Source organism: Oncorhynchus masou, chromosome 10 (genome assembly GCF_036934945.1).
Source record: "Oncorhynchus masou masou isolate Uvic2021 chromosome 10, UVic_Omas_1.1, whole genome shotgun sequence".
Lineage (NCBI taxonomy): Eukaryota > Metazoa > Chordata > Actinopteri > Salmoniformes > Salmonidae > Oncorhynchus > Oncorhynchus masou.
The window spans coordinates 5,780,273-5,800,840 of record NC_088221.1 but is presented as its reverse complement, the minus strand read 5'-3'; the positions used below and the strand labels follow the sequence as shown (position 1 = coordinate 5,800,840).

General features: G+C 42.3%; 1 protein-coding gene across 2 annotated transcripts; it reads left to right on the top strand.

Moving 5' to 3' along the window:
- Positions 1–1,090: 1,090 nt before the first annotated feature.
- LOC135547077 (COP9 signalosome complex subunit 8) lies at positions 1,091–20,086 on the top strand. 2 transcript variants are annotated; one of them, XM_064975716.1, is made up of 7 exons: positions 1,121–1,348; positions 3,449–3,519; positions 3,625–3,673; positions 5,205–5,337; positions 17,321–17,428; positions 17,649–17,711; positions 19,336–20,086. In XM_064975716.1, the coding sequence occupies exons 1-7, from the start codon at positions 1,253–1,255 to the stop codon at positions 19,413–19,415; spliced, it is 600 nt and encodes a 199-aa protein (XP_064831788.1). In that variant the 5' UTR covers positions 1,121–1,252; the 3' UTR covers positions 19,416–20,086. The 2 variants fall into 2 exon arrangements, with proteins under 2 accessions (XP_064831789.1, XP_064831788.1); XM_064975717.1 differs by lacking the exons at positions 17,321–17,428; positions 17,649–17,711; positions 19,336–20,086 and adding an exon at positions 11,507–17,312 and having other exon boundaries at positions 1,091–1,348.
- Positions 20,087–20,568: the final 482 nt, after the last annotated feature.

The following is a 20,568-nucleotide window of genomic DNA, read 5'->3' as shown; positions in this document are numbered from 1 at the left end:
GAGAGCAATGTGTCCTCTGAAACACGACCCTGCCAAGTCACACTACTTCTTGACACACTGCTCGCTTAACCCGCTGGGCCAATCTCCCGGTCACAGTCAGCTGTTACACAGCCTGGGATCGAACCCGGGTCTGTAGTGATGCCTCACGCACTGTGATGCAGTGTCTTAGACCGTGCCACTTGGGAGGCCCTTTGTCCTGCTGAATTTTGATGCAGCATCAATACCTGACAAAGTCAAGTAAGATGCGTCATTAATTTCCCAAACCCATTACGGTGTTTTAGGTGCCAAGCTTTTGGTCATGTTGCAGCAGTTTGTATGAGGGAGATTACTAGATGTGAGAAGTGTGCAGGAGGGCATGAGACAAAGGAATGTGTAGTATCGGTGTGAAAAGTTGTGTTTTAACTGTAGGGTTACCCATGGTGCCGGAGATAAGAAGTGTCCGGTGAGAGAAAGGCAGGTTGAGGTTGCCAGGATCAGAGTAGTACAGAAGGTGTCATATGTAGGGCGAGGATCCAAAGAGGCTCCCTGTGAGTAGGTCAAGGGATCCTAAGAGGGTACCTGTGAGTAGGAATAAAATGTGCTTCCGTTATCCTGTTGGTTTCTAAGCATTCATAGCCATGGTTATCAACTCTACTGCAGAAATCGAACATAAAATACAGAAAATAAATGTTGTGGTGGTAGTTGCAGAGAAGTACTTGGGTGTACAAGATTTTACTGAAGAAGAGTAACAAGGTGTGTTGAATCCTCCCAGGCTTCAGGCCTGGTGTAGCATCAGTACTAGAATAGTGGTGAGGTTTAAATTTGTGTTGGGTTAGGTGGTAGGGCAATTTTTATATTTTTTAATTTTTAATTTAATTTTTAAATTATTATTTTTTTAAAATTTAGAACAGTAAACACGGCTCGATAAGAGAAATATATTAATAGGCGCCTAGCACTCCAATACAGTAGGTTGCGGTGTATGCTGCTTTCACTTGGTTGCGATCTACCAATACATATTTAAAGAAGAAATGACCCAGTACCTCGGTCTTCACTAGTTACCACAGCCACACTGTCATAAACCCCGCCTATTTCTACATTTTTTTTCATCTTAAAATGTGATTTTAACCATAATCACACTGCAAACCGTGGCCTTAACCTTAAATGAATACCAAGAAGAAAATGTGTGTTTCTATAAATGTTTTAAAGACCAAGCCAATTGTACTTTGTGGCTGTGGTAACTACTAGTGCAATTAGAAACCCAGTATCTGGTCGAATGACTGATCTGGGCAGCAACAAAATGCCCGCCGCAGTGATAATGGGTGAAAATTATGATAAACTTTTAGAACAGTGCGAAACACAGGAGCTTGAGGTAGTTATGTATTTCTTCAAAGTTGTATAATTTAAATGTCGCTGTTCGAAGATAGTCGCTTTGGGTTGTGTTGTAGCTAGCTAAGTTACCCATCAACACACGCTAACGTCAGCGAACACAACATGTCTAGCTAGCTAGATCATAACATTACCGTTAAGTTGAAAAAGCTAACGCTGTGAGTGAAAGTAGCTAGCTGCACGACCGTAGTTCGCTAACTTAGCTAGTTATGATGTTGCTAACGTTAGTGTTTTTGCATCTGCTCCGTTGTTTACGTTTGGTGTAGCTGGCTGCTAAGTTCAGTTGTTAGTTTAGCTATCCATCCACACACAGACACACTAGCGTTAGTTGGCAAACAACACATCTAACTAGCTAGTTCATAACATGAAATTGACTAACACAATTCATTGAATGAGTTGTGCGTAAAGTATCTTGTTACCCGTACGTCAGTTGGCTAGTGCTTACATTTTGTCCGTTGTTTAACCGTACGTTTTGTGTTGGTGGCCTACTCTGATGGTATGCACAATCAAGGTTTTAAACTAAGCTTCTAAATGTATGTTACTCTTTGGTATATACAATGCAGACTAGTGGCTTTAAAGGCTACATTCTTAGCTTGACACTGGAACATTAATGCCAGAAGTACACCAGATACACATGTTTTGCCATATGTCTAGCCCTCATTTTCCTTATTTGATACATCTGCTTTGCAAGGCTGCAATATATATATATATATATATTACTTTAACTAGGCAAGTCAGTTTAGAACAAATTCCTATTTTACAATGGCGATCTAAACCGGATGACGCTGGGCCAATTGTGCGCCGCAATATGGTACTCCCGATCACGGTCGGTTGTGATACAGCCCGTGATCGAACCAGGGTCTCTAGTGACGCCCCAAGCACTGCCTTAGACCGCTTCACAACTCGGGGGCGTCACTTGGGAGTTTGCATGGAGAAGATCATTTTCTCCCTGTTTGACCAAAGCTTATACAGAACAGAAAAGTTATTTTCCTATCGACCTACTGGTTTCATAGGTGGGCAGACCTACCAACAGCCTGACTCACACAATGGCGCATTATAACCGAAAGGTTGCAAGTTCAAGTTCCCTGAGCTGACAAGGTACAAATCTGTCGTTCTGCCCCTGAACAGGCAGTTAACCCACTGTTCCTAGGCCGTCATTGAAAATAAGAATTTGTTCTTAACTGACTTGCCTCGTTAAATAAAGGTAAAATAAAAATAACAATTAATCTAGTTTGTTCCTATTCTTCTGTATCCTATCTTTCGCAACATCAATACATTTAACTGGTTGTTCCCATATAGATTACTGATTTCAAATCAGTAGCTGGTCCTGCATGATGGCATGCAAAATGATGCACAGAACAGTTCTGTGCATATTCATTTTGCAAACCATTCTGTTAGGGCGCAATACCCAAATGTAGTAATGATGAATTGTCCCAGTGTCATTCTTACCTGAGACACATTTCCAGTCGTTCAGCGGGAGTCTTCTCGTCTCTAACTACACAATAGTGATAATTTGGCCTCCGTATGGTTCCTCCCATGTGAACTTTTATGATTTTTTTTTACCACTGCATGGTAATGCTGTATCTCCATGTTTCCAACTTGGCCATATCTCCATGTTACAGTGCTTGTTTACTGAAAACAGACTGAAGACAGTTGACTACTTGTGCTAATTAGCTATCTGCGTCTCCTAACACCTGTGTGTAAATGGAAGACTGATGCCCCAAACATGTCACTGAAATATATTATCGGCTGCAACTGTTTTAACAATGTACAGTAAGTGTGTATTTTGCATTTGTGACATTTGATTTGATATGAAAAGTAGAGGGATTTGATTCTAGAGCTGTACCGCAATTGAGAATTGATTCAGGATTAGATGGAGTATTTAGCGGTTTTGACTTCGAGCCAATTCGCCTTTAAACAACACGTAAGGTCCTTGGACTGTAAGGAGTAACGTAGGCTCCTTTACTCCATTATTGGGCTATCCTAAGTCATGAGGGTGCTACCAAATTTGGAACTTCATGAGTAATTGGCTTGAATGGTCTGACCATAGGCATTAACTAATTCATGCTCTTTTTATTGCCAGGCTCCAGGTGGCATTGCTACCCCTCAAGTGTATGCCCAGCTGTTGGTGCTCTATCTACTGCACAATGACATGCAAGTCAGGCTATGCCTTTCCAAAAGCCCTTCTAAAGTTAAGATTTTCTGCCCACTGAGACATGATTGGAATTAATTGTCAGATGACTTTTTCTCTTTTCACAGGAATAACGCAAGGTACTTGTGGAAGCGAATTCCTCAAGCCATTAAATCGGTGAGAAGGGTTTGAATTTCTCATACTTAGATAGCTGTAAATGTCTTGGTGTCATAAGCGTCTTTTTGTTAGTAGGTACGCACATTTCGGGTCAATTTTGCTGCCGACTGACCGACCCTCATTAACCGGTCAACAAATAGATTTTCTCTCTCCAAACAGTCAAATGACTGACCAACCAAATATAATGCATGCACATGACATTTTAAGAGCTTAATGGAAACATGCAACAATAGCAAGCCTACCTATTGTCTTAGTTAAAAGGCTAAAGCCTATTATTGAACATGCAACTTCTGTAATGAAACAGTTAATAAAACCTAATTTTCAAACATTTTCCAAAATGCAATTAACGTGAAAACACTGTTCTAAACAGTGCACCAAATGCGAGTGGTTCCATATGTGACAGGTGAATCTCAAAGATAGAAAGAGGGTAATCTAATGGCAACAACTAGGATGGGTTGCCAATATGACTAGGATTGTGCCTTTGGCTTCTGGACAATGAAGGAAAGTTGATATGAAACCCAATAGAACAGGAGAATGGTGGTAGTGACATTAAGTCTGTATTAAATAATTACCTCCCAAGTTTTGAAGCAAGGTAAGACATGCCTCATTATTTTAATCAAAGTAAAACTTTCAGATTTCAAACAATTATACTGCCTCAAGCTCACATTGAAAAGTGGTGGGTGACGTGATGGTAGCCTGCCTATTGTTGACTAGCCTATGCACTCGAATGGCGAATGGGAGGGACTCTTTAATTACGAGTTGAGTTTGAGAATTTAAAATAGTAGGTCTTAATCATGGCCATCAAAACAGTTAACATGCAATTGCATTTAGAATTGTTATTTGTTGTGCAATGACTAGGCTTATAAAAGCACATGCTTCACTCCAGATTTTTAAAGAGCTGCACTTTCTGACAGGTGATAGGCCAGGCAGCCCTGGTCCTGGAGTGCTGCAGAAAGATCAGGTGTGTTGAATTTAGGCAATCACTGAACTGATCAATTAATTCAGTTGGTCAGGTGTGGTGCCTAGTGTTGGAACTAAAAATCCTGCTGCACTCCAGGAACAGGGTTGCCTACCCATGATAGGCCAATCCACTCCTAAAACTAGGCTCTATGCTGTGCAGGTGGGATAATCTACATGACAACTAATGAATATACACAAGTGACAATTTAACTCCTAAATTATGCAATTTAATCTATAGACTGATGAACATGACCAATCAAATGTATTTTCAGCGGCTAACCGATTTAAAAGATTATCCGTTAACATCCATAGTTGTTAGACAAAAATGTTAAAGCTACACTGGGAACTCCGTAACTATTGAATAGGTACTCATCATATCATTTCCCACGTTAAAAATGATGGTAGACCAGTGGGACCTGCCCTGCACGCTGAATTAATTCAACACATGAGAATGAGTGTATCTAATGTGTCACTATCAACAGGCCTCCTAGCCTGCATGTCATTCATTATAGTCTAGGCCCCAATATATGGTAATGTCAGTGAAGTGGGTTGAAACATGTGCTGTGTGCAGGCAAACCTAGAACTGACGGCCGTATGGGCCGTGGGTCAGCGTATATGGCAGCGAGACTTCCCAGGGATCTACTCGGCCATCGCAGCTCACCAGTGGTCTGAGAACATCCTGCCAGTCATGGAGGCCCTGAGAGGTACTGTCATGGCCGTGCACTTTTCTGTTACCAATTGCACACACCTGACCTGAATGAAAACATCCTATATACATCTCTGGCTCAAAATGCATTGCTGACACAATGTGACTGATCGCATAGTTTTGTGACTGAGTTTCCAAGTTTTCAAATATAACATTAGTCCTGCAACGGCTCTTACAATATGCAATTAACGTTATGCTGTTTGTTTTTGTATGTCTTCTGATGAGAAAAACATATTCTGGAGACTGTTATTGGGTGTTATTGAATACACTCCAGAGAGTAATGCTTCACATTGAGTGAGTGATTGATTGACTGCAGATTTGTTTGAGGCTCACTGTATTGACCTGTTGAGACAGACTGAACTCTTGCTTAGGCTTTGACTCTCACCAATTTACTACACTGCTCAAAAAAATAAAGGGAACACTTAAACAACACAATGTAACTCCAAGTCAATCACACTTCTGTGAAATCAAACTGTCCACTTAGGAAGCAACACTGATTGACAATAAATTTCTCATGCTGTTGTGCAAATGGAATAGACAACAGGTGGAAATTATAGGCAATTAGCAAGACACCCCCAACAAAGTAGTGGTTCTGCAGGTGATAACCACAGACTACTTCTCAGTTCCTATGCTTCCTGACTGATGTTTTGGTCACTTTTGAATGCTGGCGGTGCTTTCACTCTTGTGGTAGCATGAGACGGAGACTACAACCCACACAAGTGGCTCAGGTAGTGCAGCTCATCCAGGATGGAACATCAATGCGAGCTGTGGCAAGAAGGTTTGCTGTGTCTGTCAGCGTAGTGTCCAGAGCATGGAGGCGCTACCAGGAGACAGGCCAGTACATCAGGAGACGTGGAGGAGACCGTAGGAGGGCAACAACCCAGCAGCAGGGCCGCTACCTCTGGCTTTTTGCAAGGAGGAGCACTGCCAGAGCCCTGCAAAATGACCTCCAGCAGGCCACAAATGTGCATGTGTCTGCTCAAACGGTCATAAACAGACTCCATGAGGGTGGTATGAGGGCCCGACGTCCACAGGTGGAGGTTGTGCTTACAGCCCAGCACCGTGCAGGACGTTTGGCATTTGCCAGAGAACATCAAGATTGGCAAATTCGCCACTGGCGCCCTGTGCTCTAAACAGATGAAAGCAGGTTCACACTGAGTACATGTGACAGACGTGACATAGTCTGGAGACGCCGTGGAGAACGTTCTGCTGTCTGCAACATCCTCCAGCATGACCGGTTTGGCGGTGGGTCAGTCATGGTGTGGGGTGGCATTTCTTTGGGGGGCCGCACACCTCCATGTGCTCGCCAGATGTAGCCTGACTGCCATTAGTTACCGAGATAAGATCCTCAGACCCCTTGTGAGACCATATGTTGGTGCGATTGGCCCTGGGTTCTTCCTAATGCAAGACAATGCTAGACCTCATGTGGCTGGAATGTGTCAGCAGTTCCTGCAAGAGGAAGGCATTGATGCTATGGACTGGCCCACCCGTTCCCCAGCCCTGAATCCAATTGAGCACATCTGGGACATCATGTCTCGCTCCATCCACCAACGCCACGTTGCACCACAGACTGTCCAGGAGTTGGCGGATGCTTTAGTCCAGGTCTGGGAGGAGATCCCTCAGGAGACCATCCGCCACCTCATCAGGAGCATGCCCATCAGGAGCATTGTAGGGAGGTCATACAGGCACGTGGAGGCCACACACACTACTGGGCCTCATTTTGACTTGTTTTAAGGACATTACATCAAAGTTGGATCAGCCTGTAGTGTGGTTTTCCACTTTAATTTTGAGTGTGACTCCAAAATCCAGACCTCCATGGGTTGATAAATTTGATTTCCATTGATCATTTTTGTGTGATTTTGTTGTCAGCACATTCAACTGTGTAAAGAAAAAAGTATTTAATAAGAATATTTCATTCATTCAGATCTAGGATGTGTTATTTTAGTGTTCCCTTTATTTTTTTGAGCAGTGTATATTCATAGCCTAAACCTAGACAAGAAGAAATACATTGGATAAGGATAGATTTGTTAGATGTTCACGAAATCAGCAGCTCCATGTTTTTTATGTTAGAATTAGCTTTGGACAATTTGTAGCAGGATTAAATATGTTGGGTAGTTGATGTAAGAATTTGTATTCTTACTTAAATTATGAAACTAGTGGCCCCGCACTTGTTATATAGCACATTTTGCCATGTTTACAGTTGATGTAGGATGTTTTTCACAATTTCGGACATTTAATCCTAGCAAAAATTACCTGTTTTAGGTCAGTTAGGATAACCACCTTATGTGAAATGTCAGAATAATAGTAGAATGTTTTATTTCTTTCATCACATTCCCAGTGGGTCAGAAGTTTACATACACTCAATTAGTATTTGGTAGCATTGCCTTTAAATTGTTTAACTTGGGTCAAACGTTTTGGGTAGCCGTCCACAAGCTTCCCACAATAAGTTGGGTGAATTTTGGCCCATTCCTCCTGACAGAGCTGGTGTGATGGCCACTCCAATACCTTGACTTTGTTGTCCTTAAGCCATTTTGCAAGTATGCTTGGGGTCATTGTCCATTTGTAAGACTAATTTGTGACCAAGCTTTAACATCCTGACTGATGTTTTGATGTTGCTTCAATATATCCACATAATATTCGTCCCTCATGATGTCATCTATTTTGTGAAGTGTACCAGTCCCTCCTGCAGCAAAGCATCCCCACAACATGATGCTGCCATCCCTGTGCTTCATGGTTGGGATGATGTTCTTGAGCTTGCAAGCCTCCCCCTTTTTCCTCCAAACATAACAATGGTCATTATTGCCAAACTGTTCTATTTTGTACTCAGACCAGAGGACATTTCTCCAAAATGTACGATCTTTGTCCCCATGTGCAGTTGCAAACCGTAGTCTGACTTTTTGATGGCGGTTTCTGAGCAGTGGCTTCTTCCTTGCTGTGCGGCCTTTCAGGTTATGTCGATATAGGATTTATTTTACTGGGGATATAGATACTTTTGTACCTGTTTCCTCCAGCATCTTCACAAGGTCCTTTGCTGCTGTTCTGTCTGGGATTGATTTGCACTTTTTGTACCAAAGTACCTTCATCTCTAGGAGACCGAACACATCTCCTTCCTGCGTGGTCCCATGGTGTTTATACTTGTGTACTATTGTTTGTACAGATGAACGTGGTACCTTCAGGTGTTTGGAAATTGCTCCCAAGGATGAACCAGACTTGTGGAGGTCTCTATTTTTTTCCTGAGGCCTTGGCTGATTTCTTTTGATTTTCCCATGATGTCAAGCAAAGAGGCACTGAGTTTGAAGGTAGGCCTTGAAATACATCCACAGGTACACCTCCAATTGACTCAAATTATGTCAATTAGTTTATCAGAAGCTTCTAAAGCCATGACATCATTTTCTGGAATTTTCCAAGCTGTTTAAAGGCACAGTCAACTTTGTGTATGTAAGCTTCCGACTTCACAAGTAAAATTACTAACAAGAAATTAGTGGAGTGGTTGAAAAACAAGTTTTAATGACTCCAACCTAAGTGTATGTCAGCTTCCGACTTCAACTGGACATTGTAGTCTGCTGCCTTTTGAGGGTTCTTGATAATCAAAAGGGGTGGCAGGTAGCCTAGTGGTTAGAGCGTTGGGCCAGTAAACGAAATGTTACTGGATTGAATCCCTGAGCTGACAAGGTAAAAATCTGTCATTCTGCCCCTGAACAAGGCAGGCCGTTAGTGTAAATAAGAATTTGTTCTTAACTCACTTGCCTAGTCAAATAAATAAGAGGGTGCCACTTACATCCTACATAGGCCTACATTGTTTCCCAGCTGTGAAGTGGTAATACGGGGCAAACATAAGGGAGCTTAAAGTTGGAATCCTGAATTGTGCAACTGCCATGTCCATTTGCTCTGTAAGAACAACAAAAAGTTACTGCAAACAAGTTTTTTTTCTCCCATTATTGCACACACGATACAACAGCAGCATATGTATATTTACCGTATGTGATGCTCCCCAGCTCCTCTTTGTCATGCGGACAGTGGAGCTGTTTTCCAGTACTGCGGATTCCATCTTTAAAAGGTTTTGTAATACCTCATTGAAAATTAATAGGCTCTATAAGAACACAAACAAATTGTCCCATTGATGCACAGCATGATATGATACAGTTCACCTTGTTTAATCTAGCCCTTTATCTTCTTATGGGTACCTGGGACAGTAGCGTCCCACTTTTCCCGCATGAAAATCAGATTTCAACCAGGCAGGTACATCAAAAAATAGTCCGAAATTAGCGATATAAAAAATTCCTTACCTTTGATCTTCGTATGGTTGCACTCACAAGACCCAGTTACAAAATAAATGTTTGTTTTGTTCGATAAAATCACTTTTTATATCCAAAACCCTCCATTTTGTTGGCGCGTTTTGTTCAGTAATCCAATGGCTCAAAGGCAGTCACAACAGGACGACGAAAAATCCAAATAGTATCCGCAAAGTTCGTAGAAACATGTCAAACTATGTTTATAATCAATCCTCAAGTTGTTTTTAGCCTAAATAATCAATAATATTTCAACCGGACAATGGTGTCGTCAATATAAAAGAAAAACAAGAAATGCGCTCTCTCGGTCGTGCGCAGGAAATGGGTCTTGCGACTTCCCAGGGTCCACTCACTCAAAGTGGTCTTACTCTTTAGTGGAAGCCATAGGACGTGCAATTTGAGTCCTAAGTCAATGGATACTGTAATGGCATTCAATAGAAAACTACAAACATAAAGAAATCCCACTTCCTAGATGGATTTTTCTCAGGTTTTCGCCTGCCATATCAGTTTTGTTATACTCACAGACATTATTTTAACTGTAGTGTTTTCTATCCAAATCTTTCTATCCAAGTTTACTTTGGGCACGCTTTTCATCCGGAGGTGAAAATAGTGCCCCCTACCCTAGTAGTGAGGTTAAACCATAAGCAGCATCACACCATTTAGCCTACCACAATTGTTCCAAACAGATCTGTTTTCTTGATTCTCAAAATGACAGTAGTCAATATAGATGAGTATATTACAAAGGTATTGTCACAAGGTTATGAAATGGACAGATAAGATGGTGTCTTAAATTACACTAAAATATCCATCAGTAAGCTCCTGCCTCTGCAGATAAGAATGTCATATGGAAACACGTATGACCTTCACTGCTCACATTCCCCACGTGTAACCACCTCAAACTTTTGGACCCTGGTAGACCCATACATGAAGTCACTCATGCGGCAAGGTTAAGAATAGCTCATCCCTGGTGCTCACTGTTCTTTATTTTGATAATTTTTCAACGTCACGGAATGTGCTACACATTCACAGGAGAGTTACTCAAGACAATTTCCACGATGTGGGGTTTAACCTATAGCTGACCGCTTGTGTAATATAACGGCAATCAATCCAAAGAAATGTCACTGGGAGGTATTTTATTCTGCTTGTTTTGTTGGGGCAGTTTATCGAGTAAGATGTTGGATTCAAAACACCATTCATTGGGCATATGTAGAAGGGGCAAAAAAGTATGTAGTGAGAAATATTTAATCTACTGAAGTGCTCTGATATGACCAGAGTCTATAAGTAGGCTACGCCAGCGAGAATGGTGGTCAGCTTTATGAAGCCTATGTTGGCTTTGTCATAATACTCCTGGAAAACCAGCTTGTCGTAAACAAAGTCAGGGGTGTGTTGACGTGACAAGGCATGTTGTTTACCCTTAAGGAAACCTCCCTCAGGTGTGACTGCTCTGGGACAGTCACATGGGGGGCTTTATCTCTGCTGAATGTTCTCCTGGCCCTGTCAGATTTCTGTCACTGTGGGAGGTGATCTCGCTCCTTGTGTAACATATGACACATGCAGCAGCCAGTGGGTGGGGGGTATTTTCTCAGAAAAGAGTCTGGCAAACAAGCAGGGAGGAATGTGTACCCTGGTTGGTGGGAGATATCGGGTGTCGCAGGCTGGTATAAAGGACAGGGCTGCTATTCCCCAGTCAGAACAGATGTCAGCACTTCAGCGGACTCTGAAGCAGCTACCAAAGAGAAAGGTTCAGCCCCCAGCCTCCATAGTTACTGGCTTGTTAAAGCCTATAGGAGAAGAAGCAGTCGTCCAAGACACTGTGAAGTTTGAGAAGGCTGTGTCGAAAAAGAGATTCAGCTTTTCTAGCCCAACATTAAGGAGAAGCCTATTTCAGCATGGATGTCCAGAGGACTGGCTCGGTGGTGCGTCCACCAAGCCCCATGGAGAGCCTGGAGAAGCAGCTGAGCTGCCCCATCTGCCTGGAGATGTTCACTAAGCCCGTGGTCATCCTGCCCTGCCAGCACAACTTGTGCCGTGGCTGTGCCAGCGACCTCTACGACTCACGCAATCCCTACCGCTTCTCGGGCGGCGTCTTCCGCTGCCCCACCTGCCGCTTCGAGGTAGTCCTGGACCGCCACGGCGTGCACGGCCTTCAACGCAACCTGCTGGTGGAGAACATCATCGACATCTACAAGCAACAGCAGGAGGGCGGCGGGGGTAGTGGCAGCGGAGACAGCACAGAGACTCCACTGAAGCCCAAGGACTCTAAGGAACCCATGTGCCAGGAGCACGAGGAGGAGAAGATCAACATCTACTGCGTTACCTGCCAGATGCCCACCTGCTCCATGTGCAAAGTGTTTGGCCAGCACAAGGACTGTGAGGTGTCGCCGCTTGCCAGTGTTTACCAGGTGCAGAAGGGCGAGCTTAGCAATGCCATCGACGCCCTGGTGGCGGGCAATGGGCGCCTTCAGGCCCTACTCAACCAGATGGAGGACGCCTGCCGGGCGGTGCAGGACAATGCACAGCGCGCCAAGCAAAGCTTGGGTGAGCGCTTCGACCTGCTCTACGCTGTGCTGGAGGAGCGTAAGGGCATGCTGCTGGAACAGATCGGCAAGGAGCAGGACGAGAAGGTGACAGCATTGCGGGCGCTGGCCCAGCGCTATGGCGAACGACTGCAGGCAGGCTCAGAGCTGACTGACACGGCGGTTCAGGCCCTGGAGCAGAGCGGTGCTGCAGAGTTCCTGCTGGCCTCCAAGGGCCTGATTACACAGACCAAGGACACCGCCAAGAGCTCCCTGGGCGAGGAGAGGCCCGAGCCAGGCTTCGAGAAGATGGACCACTTCACACTGTCCACAGAGCATGTGGAGGTCGTCCTGGCCAAGATGGACTTTGGAATGGTCGACGATGACGAGTTTGAGGATGCGGAAGGGGACGAAGAGGAGGAGGAGTGATGAAACTTGAAAATATACGAACAGAACAAATGAACAATTTACTACTTTTGAAGACTCTTCAACCTGAATGTCCATTGCAGGGACTCTAGTTTCAATGTTTCAGAGATATAAAGATAATTTAGGAGTAAGGAAGGATGGAAGAAGTTGGTTGTGTAAATGTTTTCGTAAGGAGTGGATTGACTTTAATACACAATGGCTTACCCCAGTTTTGAGTGCAATATTTAGGTTTTTATACTCTTAAACTTTGCTACTTGGTAAACTATATTGTTTTTTTATACTTTTGTATTTCCATATCAGATTTATTCAGATCTATTTGTTATGTACTTTAGGTTGAATACACTCTGGTTGTTTACACTTGAAGACTTTATCAGGTGTAGAGATTGAGATGGGAATAAAGTTTTGATTTGTGATTTCTCATCTGCATCTAGAATGCCTGTCGTTGTATCAAATGGATAAATGCTTGAATTGATTGCGTGCCCTCAACTGGCAACAGAATATTTAGACAAATCTGTTTTCGTCGCAACCTGAAATAAACAATGCTTCAAATGACTCAAGCAAATATTTCTTTGCTTTTATCTGATTCCGATTATTCAAGGTACGGAGAAACACACACATGCATACCCAGCAAATCAGTTTGAAGTTCAAAACAAAATGGTTTTGAAAGATAACTATAATTTGGGTGTTGTCCTAATATGTTGTTGCTCTCACTTGGCATGTGCCAGCATTTAAAAATAAAAGCCCTTGCGAAGTCCTCAGTGGCAAGCCTTTGCTGGCGAAGATTGGGGGGGAGTGGGGGGCTATTTTTAAAAGTTAAGATGTTGAGAAATGACAGAGGCCCTGGAATAGAGTGTCAGTGAAGGTCAGGTGGGGGTCCTGTTTCTCCTCCATTAAGTACCATCCCCCTCATGTCATAGACCGGCCTGTTCAGCAACGACCAACTCCTTTCTGAAGAGCTGTAGCGGAGGCATTTGGAGGGGCCGGCCCACATGACTATTCATCTTTGGATAGTACCCTGCCAGTCAGCTGGTTCAATGGCTCCTGCCATCTGTTCTTGTAGTCTCAAAATTCCTTTAGAATTAGTTGTAATATTTTCTCAGTGGTGCTAGCAACGGTCATCAAAACTGTTAAAAGGTTTTAAGAACAATTCTAATAAATGCAACAGACAATGGATGAAGACACTGAACTTTATATATTAACTGAATTAGAGCACAAACATTTTACTGGGGCGGACAAATATTTAGTTCAGGGATTTTGGTGGGAATTTCATTGTTACATTTATTGTCAAAATTCACTTTTTTCTTCGAATGCTTTTTTTCTTCATTTTTCTAATGGTATCAGAAAATCTTTTATTTTATCTTTTATTTTATTAAAATACAGAAAATGATGTGCCTAATTTGAATTTATATATTTTTTTCACCCATCTACACGCAATACCCATAAGTCAAAACATATATTTTTTTCTAATTTAGATTTTTTTTATGCAGAAATACACAATCTCATTTACAAAAGTATTCACACCCCTGAGTCACAACTTTGTAGAAGCACATTTGGCAGCGATTACAGCTGTCTGTCTTTCAGGGTATGTTTGTCATAGATTTTAAAATAGATTTAAGTCAACTAACTCAGCTAGGATTTTGCCTGTACTTAGCTCCATTTGGTTTTATCTTGAAAAACTCCAGCCCTTAATGATTACAAGCACACCCATGACATGATGCAGCCACCACTGTGCTTGAAAATATGGAGAGTGGTACTCGGTAATGTGTTGTATTTAATTTACCCCAAAACATTCTACTTTTTGTATTCAAGACAAAAAGTTAATTGCTTTGCCACATTTTTTGCAGTATTACTTTTAGTGCCTTGTTGCTAACAGGATGCATGTTTTGGAATATTTTTATTCTGTACAGGCTAACTTATTTTCACTGTCAATTAGGTTAGTATTGTGGAGTAACTACAAGGTTGATCCATCCTCAATTTTCTCCTATCTCAGCCATTAAACTCTGTAACTGTTTTAAAGTCACCATTGGCCTCATTGTGAAATCTCTGAGCGGTTTCCTTCCTCTCCGGCCACTAATTTAGGAAGGACGCCTGTAACTTTGTAGGGACTGGGTATATTGATACACCATCCAAAGTCAAATAACTTCACCATACTCAAAGGGATATTCATGTCAATGGGTGCCCTTTTCAAGGCATTGGAAAACCTCCCTGGTCTTTGTGGTTGAATCTGTGTTTGACTGAGGGGACCATACGATTATCTGTATGTGTGAGGTACAGCGATGAGGTAGTCATAAGAAAATGATAAACACTATTATTAGTTTATGCAACTTATTATGTGACTTATTATGTAAGCACGTTTGTACTTCTGAACGTTGAATACTTATTGACTCAAGATAATTCAACTTTTAATTTTTAATTAATTAGTACAAATTTCTAAACTTAATTCCACTTTGACATTATGGGGTATTGTGTGTAGGCCGATGCCCCGATGCCTACATTTAATCCATTTTAAAATCAGGCTCTAACACAACAAAATGTGGACAAAGTCTATGGGTGTGAATATATTCTGAAGGCACTGTATCTTAACGTTAGGTAGCAGGCTTAATAGAAATGCCTGTAACTAGATCCCCTATATACTGGTCTTGACGAGAATGGGGGAAAAAACGGTCGGCAAAGGTTCTCTTCTGCACTGTTCAACCAATCCAGTAAATGTGGAGGATTTAATATGGAGTTTTGCCTCGTATACGTCCAAAAGCAGAAGTCTTTGTCACAGGCTCTTTTAATTTCCACTAAAAACTGGAAAAAAATCCGGTTGTTGAGGACTCTGCAGAGGCTACACCTATCTATACAAAATCTAATTTAACATTTCAACTAAAAAATGAACACCCATAAAAAGTTATATTTCTTGTATGTGTCAAGACTATGCGTTAAATCCCTGACAAAGCTTTAGTGTTCTTATAGATTCAACAGAAAGACAATTTATTCCTTTGAGTCCATTTCAGCCATTACCAGGGTGTGTTTAACATTACAAACGTTTCCGTCGTCGTAACATTAATGGGAAGAAACGACCGGCACAAGCAAGAATAAAATGAACGCAATCAATCCAGCGAGATTGATTTTATACTCCTCAAGCACAGGAAATACAGTGCATTCGGAAAGTATCAAATGGTACCTAAAGTAACAAGATTCTCTGGTTTGATGAAACCAAAATTGAACTCTTTGGCTTGAATGCCTAGCGTCACGTCTGGAGGGAACCTGGCACCTTCACTACGGTGAAGCATGGTGGTGGCAGCATCATGTGGTGGGGATGTTTTTCAGAGGCAGGGACTGGGAGACCAGTCAGGATTGACGGAAAGATGAACAGAGCACAGTACAGAGAGATCCTTGATGAAAATCTGCTCCAGAGCACTCAATGACCCTAAGCACACAGCCAAGGTAACGCAGTAGTGGCTTCAGGACAAGTCTCAATGTCCTTGAGTGTCCCAGCCAGAGCCTGGATTTGAACCCGATAGCGGTGCAGCTACGCTCCACATCCAACCTGACAGAACTTGAGAGAATATGCAAAGAAGAATGGGAGAAACTCCACAAATACAGGTGTGCCAAGCTTGTAGAACCATACCTAAGAATACTTGATACTGTAATCGCTGCCAAAGGTGCTTCAACAAAGTACCTAGTAAAGGGTCTGAATACTTATGTGATATTTCAGTTTAGATTTTTTTTCTACATTTCCAAACATGTCTAAACTTTTTTTGCTTTGTCATTATGGTGTATTTATGTGTGTGTGTGTGTGTGTGTGTGTGTGTGTGTGTGTGTGTAGATTGATGAGGGGCAATTCCGTAACGTAACAAAATGTGGAAAAAGTTATGGGGTCTGAATACTTTCCGAATGCACTGTAGATGGCTGAGAAAGACATCCTCAGGTGGGTTGGGCATTTTGTAGTACTTACTTGTACTTAAAAAGGCAGGACCAGAAGTTTTAATTTATATTACTTGGGCACACCAGTTGATAATGCTCTGGCTCTTAATTGTGCCATATACAGTAGGCTACATAATGTGGTTGGAAGGATATCGGTTGATTTTCCTGGCAAATGCCTGTAGTTAAAACCAAATGTGGCATTTGTTCAGAAAATTAAGTAACATTGATAACAGGGGGCTCTTTGGGGAGAAGAAAGGGGGGAAAACCCCGGACAGTCACTGCGTCTGTCCTCGCAGCTGTCTCCACTCGTCCCAGTTGTTATGTTACCACCGGTAACACTGTTGTAGCAAATGGGGGGTTGTTAGTACACACAGACTGTTGCTAGGCTATAAAGTGCGTAGGCGATAACTTAGGGCTTGTTCATTGAAGCTGTCGGGACATCAATAAACATACAAATCCATCAAAGGTGTAAGCCAAAGTCTGGTTTGTCGTCAGCCGTGAGGCTAAATTGTTTTGCAATGTCGTCATAAGGAGCAGTTGACCCACTCTTGACTCGGGACCAAATCATACACTGACCTTGTTTTGTGCTCTCTTTTTCCTTACATCTGCCTTACACTGCAGGCCTATTTGGCTTGCTATTGCTCAGTCCAAGTATAGACATTGTTATTAGCACTGCTACATAAGTAGTACAATAATATAACTTTTTGACCATGGGTTGGGCTCCATGTTGTGAAGTTTACATGAGGTGTTATTTGATTTTTTTCGTATGTTTGAAAGACAAAATGGCCCCCTCTTAAATGCAGACATCTCACGTGTGTACCCATCTTTATTCCCACAGAGACCACTCGTCGGAGGGCGTATGGCCTGGTGGCCCAGGCGTACACCTCCATCATGGCAGAAGACTTTGCCGCCTTTGTGGGCTACTCCGTGGAGGACGCCGTGAAGGGTAAGCAGAAGCAGTGCAGGACCTAATCTATACTCACTACCATCTGGCTACTGGATCAATAATACCATAGTTTTATATATCCTTAATCTCTTCATGTGACTTTTAAAGTTTAGACCTAAAAATAGTGTGTCTAACTTTTCCCCTTTCATCTCTTCGCTTATTTTGCACTCCTTTTCTCCACCCAACCCTCCTCTCTCTTATCACTTTCTCCCTCCCACAGGGGTGGTGAGCCAGGGTTGGCAGGCAGACCCTGCCACCAGGATGGTAATGCCCCAGAAGCCAGGTAGGTGGAGCTGTTGCCCTTCTCTTTTCTCCCGTCAGTAGGCTATTTGTCATGCCTGAGCCTTTTTCCTCCGACTTTGTATGGAAACATTTTGCGGGACCTTGTAACAGCCCCTTTCTGTAATCAGCAGACCATCATGCTGAGAATCTGTGGCACATATGTTCATCTGACTTGATCCGTCAGCCACTCAATTAATCCTCTTGCACCTCAATTTTTCTTACATTGAATCAGCATACAGAGCCTTTGAGCAGAAAATCTGCCAGACAGCGCTTTCATAAGCCCAATCATTGCGCAACAATGCTAAATGCAATCTTGTGTTAAAAATATATTTTTGTCCCACGTCATACATACAGCTATTGTTTTTATTTCTCAACTGGAAATTGAAGCACGCTTCCCATTTGCTTTTTAAATGTATAGGCAAAGGAAGACAGGCTTCATCAGTGCGTCACACACCACTTTGCAATGAGCTAGAGGCAGTATGCATTTTGAAAATGTATAGCTTCTTAATTGTTTGAAACCTGAAAGTTTCACTACATATTATGAGCCATGTTTTACCTTGCTTCAAAGTAGCTTAGGCAAAATCCGACCATGTCAGTGGAGGCAATTAGCCTATTTTTATAAAGACTTCCATATGCCATTGAAACCTGTTGCCCATTTCTGTCATGTTCATGTTGTTTGGCACCAGCGGAGGGCATTGACCATATCCTTGGTGAGTGCTCACTGCACATATTCACTCTATCATGGTCGGGTCAGTGCCACTTAAGTTTGTTTTTGGGCAATAATTTCCTCCTCCAGCTTAGATGAATATCATATTATATTTGTCTCAACTGTTATATGGACAACGTCGTTTTTATTGATCTGTTTGTCAGTGTCAGCAGAGTGGGCTACCCTGTAATTAAAAAAGATTCTGCGAAAGTCTGCAGTACTGTAAAGTGTAGTAGAATTGAATGATACGTCTAAATAAAAAGCTTAATTTTATCTACGCAAAGAAAGAATAAACACATCTGATATAGCCTAGGCCTCTCTGCTATATGCGCTCAGTCATGCATTGGACAATCCTTTTTGCGAACAGTGATTTGAGTTATATTATTAGCCTAAATTATGACTATACACTCTACTCGTCAGATTCCGAATAGTAGGCTATTTTACATAAGTCTGCAAATACAGTTGCATTTTTATGGTGAAAATTAGCTTCCCCAAACTTCAAACTGACGCACCGCTTAGGCTTGTGATTGTACTTTTCGTTACTCGTCTTGTTGGCTGAGGAAAAGTAAATGTCAACATTTATTCTATCTACAAAGTGCGCAGTAAGTAAGAGACACGTCATTGCATCCTCGATTTGCACGTTCTGTTAAGATTAATTCACTATAATCTGTGATTATGTGATTTTTGTCATTCCGATCACTGTTGGTGGATGCCTTAATCAGGTTACACACCCAATGCATAGGCCTATGGTTCCCGTAAATTTCTAAAATGTCTGGTAAATGGAAATGCTGCTGGTCAAATGTCCTGCACCACATTTTCATAACGGAAACTCTGACACACACATATGGAGGATGCTACATGGTAGAAGACTTGGCTCTATGAGGAATCCCTCTTACTCACTCCCTCTCTCTTTCAACAGATCCTCCCCCTGTATCGCTGGTTCCAAATGAGCAGCAGCTGGCCAGGCTCACTGACTACGTGGCTTTTCTTGAGAACTGATACATTTCCTTCAGCTCTGTTTGTCTGCCATGAGGAGAACACCAGAACGCCCCTTTTCCCAAGCTTAGATGGACACACACACACACACACACACGCAGGACCTCAAACTGACCCCCCTTGTTCATGATTGTGGTCATGTCTTTTGTGGGGTAAAACTCATTTTGAATGGCTAGGCCTGGCTCCCCAGTGGGTGGGCCTGACTCCCCAGTGGGTGGGCCTATATTCCCTCCGAGGCCCACACATGGTTGCGCCCCTGGTCAGTCGTGAAATCCATAGATTAGGACCTAATGAATTTATATGAACCTCAGTATAATCTTTGAAATTGTTCCATGTTGCATTTTGCATTTGATATTTTTGTTCAGTATACTATTTGAGTATGCACCTTATCGCTACATGCATTTATAAGGTTTCTCAAAAGAGTGGAGTGAACCTGATTATAGTAAGACACTGAACTGCATTTTACCCAATACCAAATATATAAATAGACCTATTTATTTAGACTCCCTGAGCACTTATAAGTTATCCCTCAATAGAAATTCTTCAGGTAAGAGATGACTCCAGGTTATTTAGAAAATGTAGGCCCTTCTCTCCAACAACACCCTTCCATCTATAGACTTTGCATTTGAATTACTGTTTGTGTTTTGAGTCGTGAATAAATGCTATGGATTGTTTCTAATTCTGAACTTGGTGGTTTTTGGGGGGCAGTCCCTGCAAACCAGAAAAGTTGTGACTCTAGTGTCAGAGCAACATGCCACAAGAAGGGTGGCCAAGACGTTCCTCCCTCCCCACATTGCAACGCGATGTGCTTCACAGAAGAAAATAAAAACACATTTATTTAGCTAGGTAAGTCAGTTAAGAACAAATTATTATTTTCAATGACGGCCTTGGAACAGAGGGTTAACTGCCTGTTCAGGGGAAGAATGACAGATTTGTACCTTGTCAGCTCTGGGATTTGAACTTGGTACCTTTCGGTTACTAGTCCAAGACTCTAACCACTAGGCTACCCTGCCACCCCAATATTTACTACACAACAAACATAAGAGGATAAAAACAAAAGAATAACAACTGAACGACAAAACAGAATCCTAAGGAAAAGCAAAGCTAAAAAGCTGTGTTTTAAGATCTCTTTTAAATACAGTATGTACACCGTTTC

Coding starts and splice junctions, on each gene's coding strand:
- LOC135547077 (XM_064975717.1), top strand. CDS start 1,253: ATGACTGATCTGGGCAGCAACAAAATGCCCGCCGCAGTGATAATGGGT. Junction 3,520..3,624: donor TATCTACTGCACAATGACAT/GCAAGTCAGGCT, acceptor CTCTTTTCACAG/GAATAACGCAAGGTACTTGT. Junction 3,674..5,204: donor TTCCTCAAGCCATTAAATCG/GTGAGAAGGGTT, acceptor TGCTGTGTGCAG/GCAAACCTAGAACTGACGGC.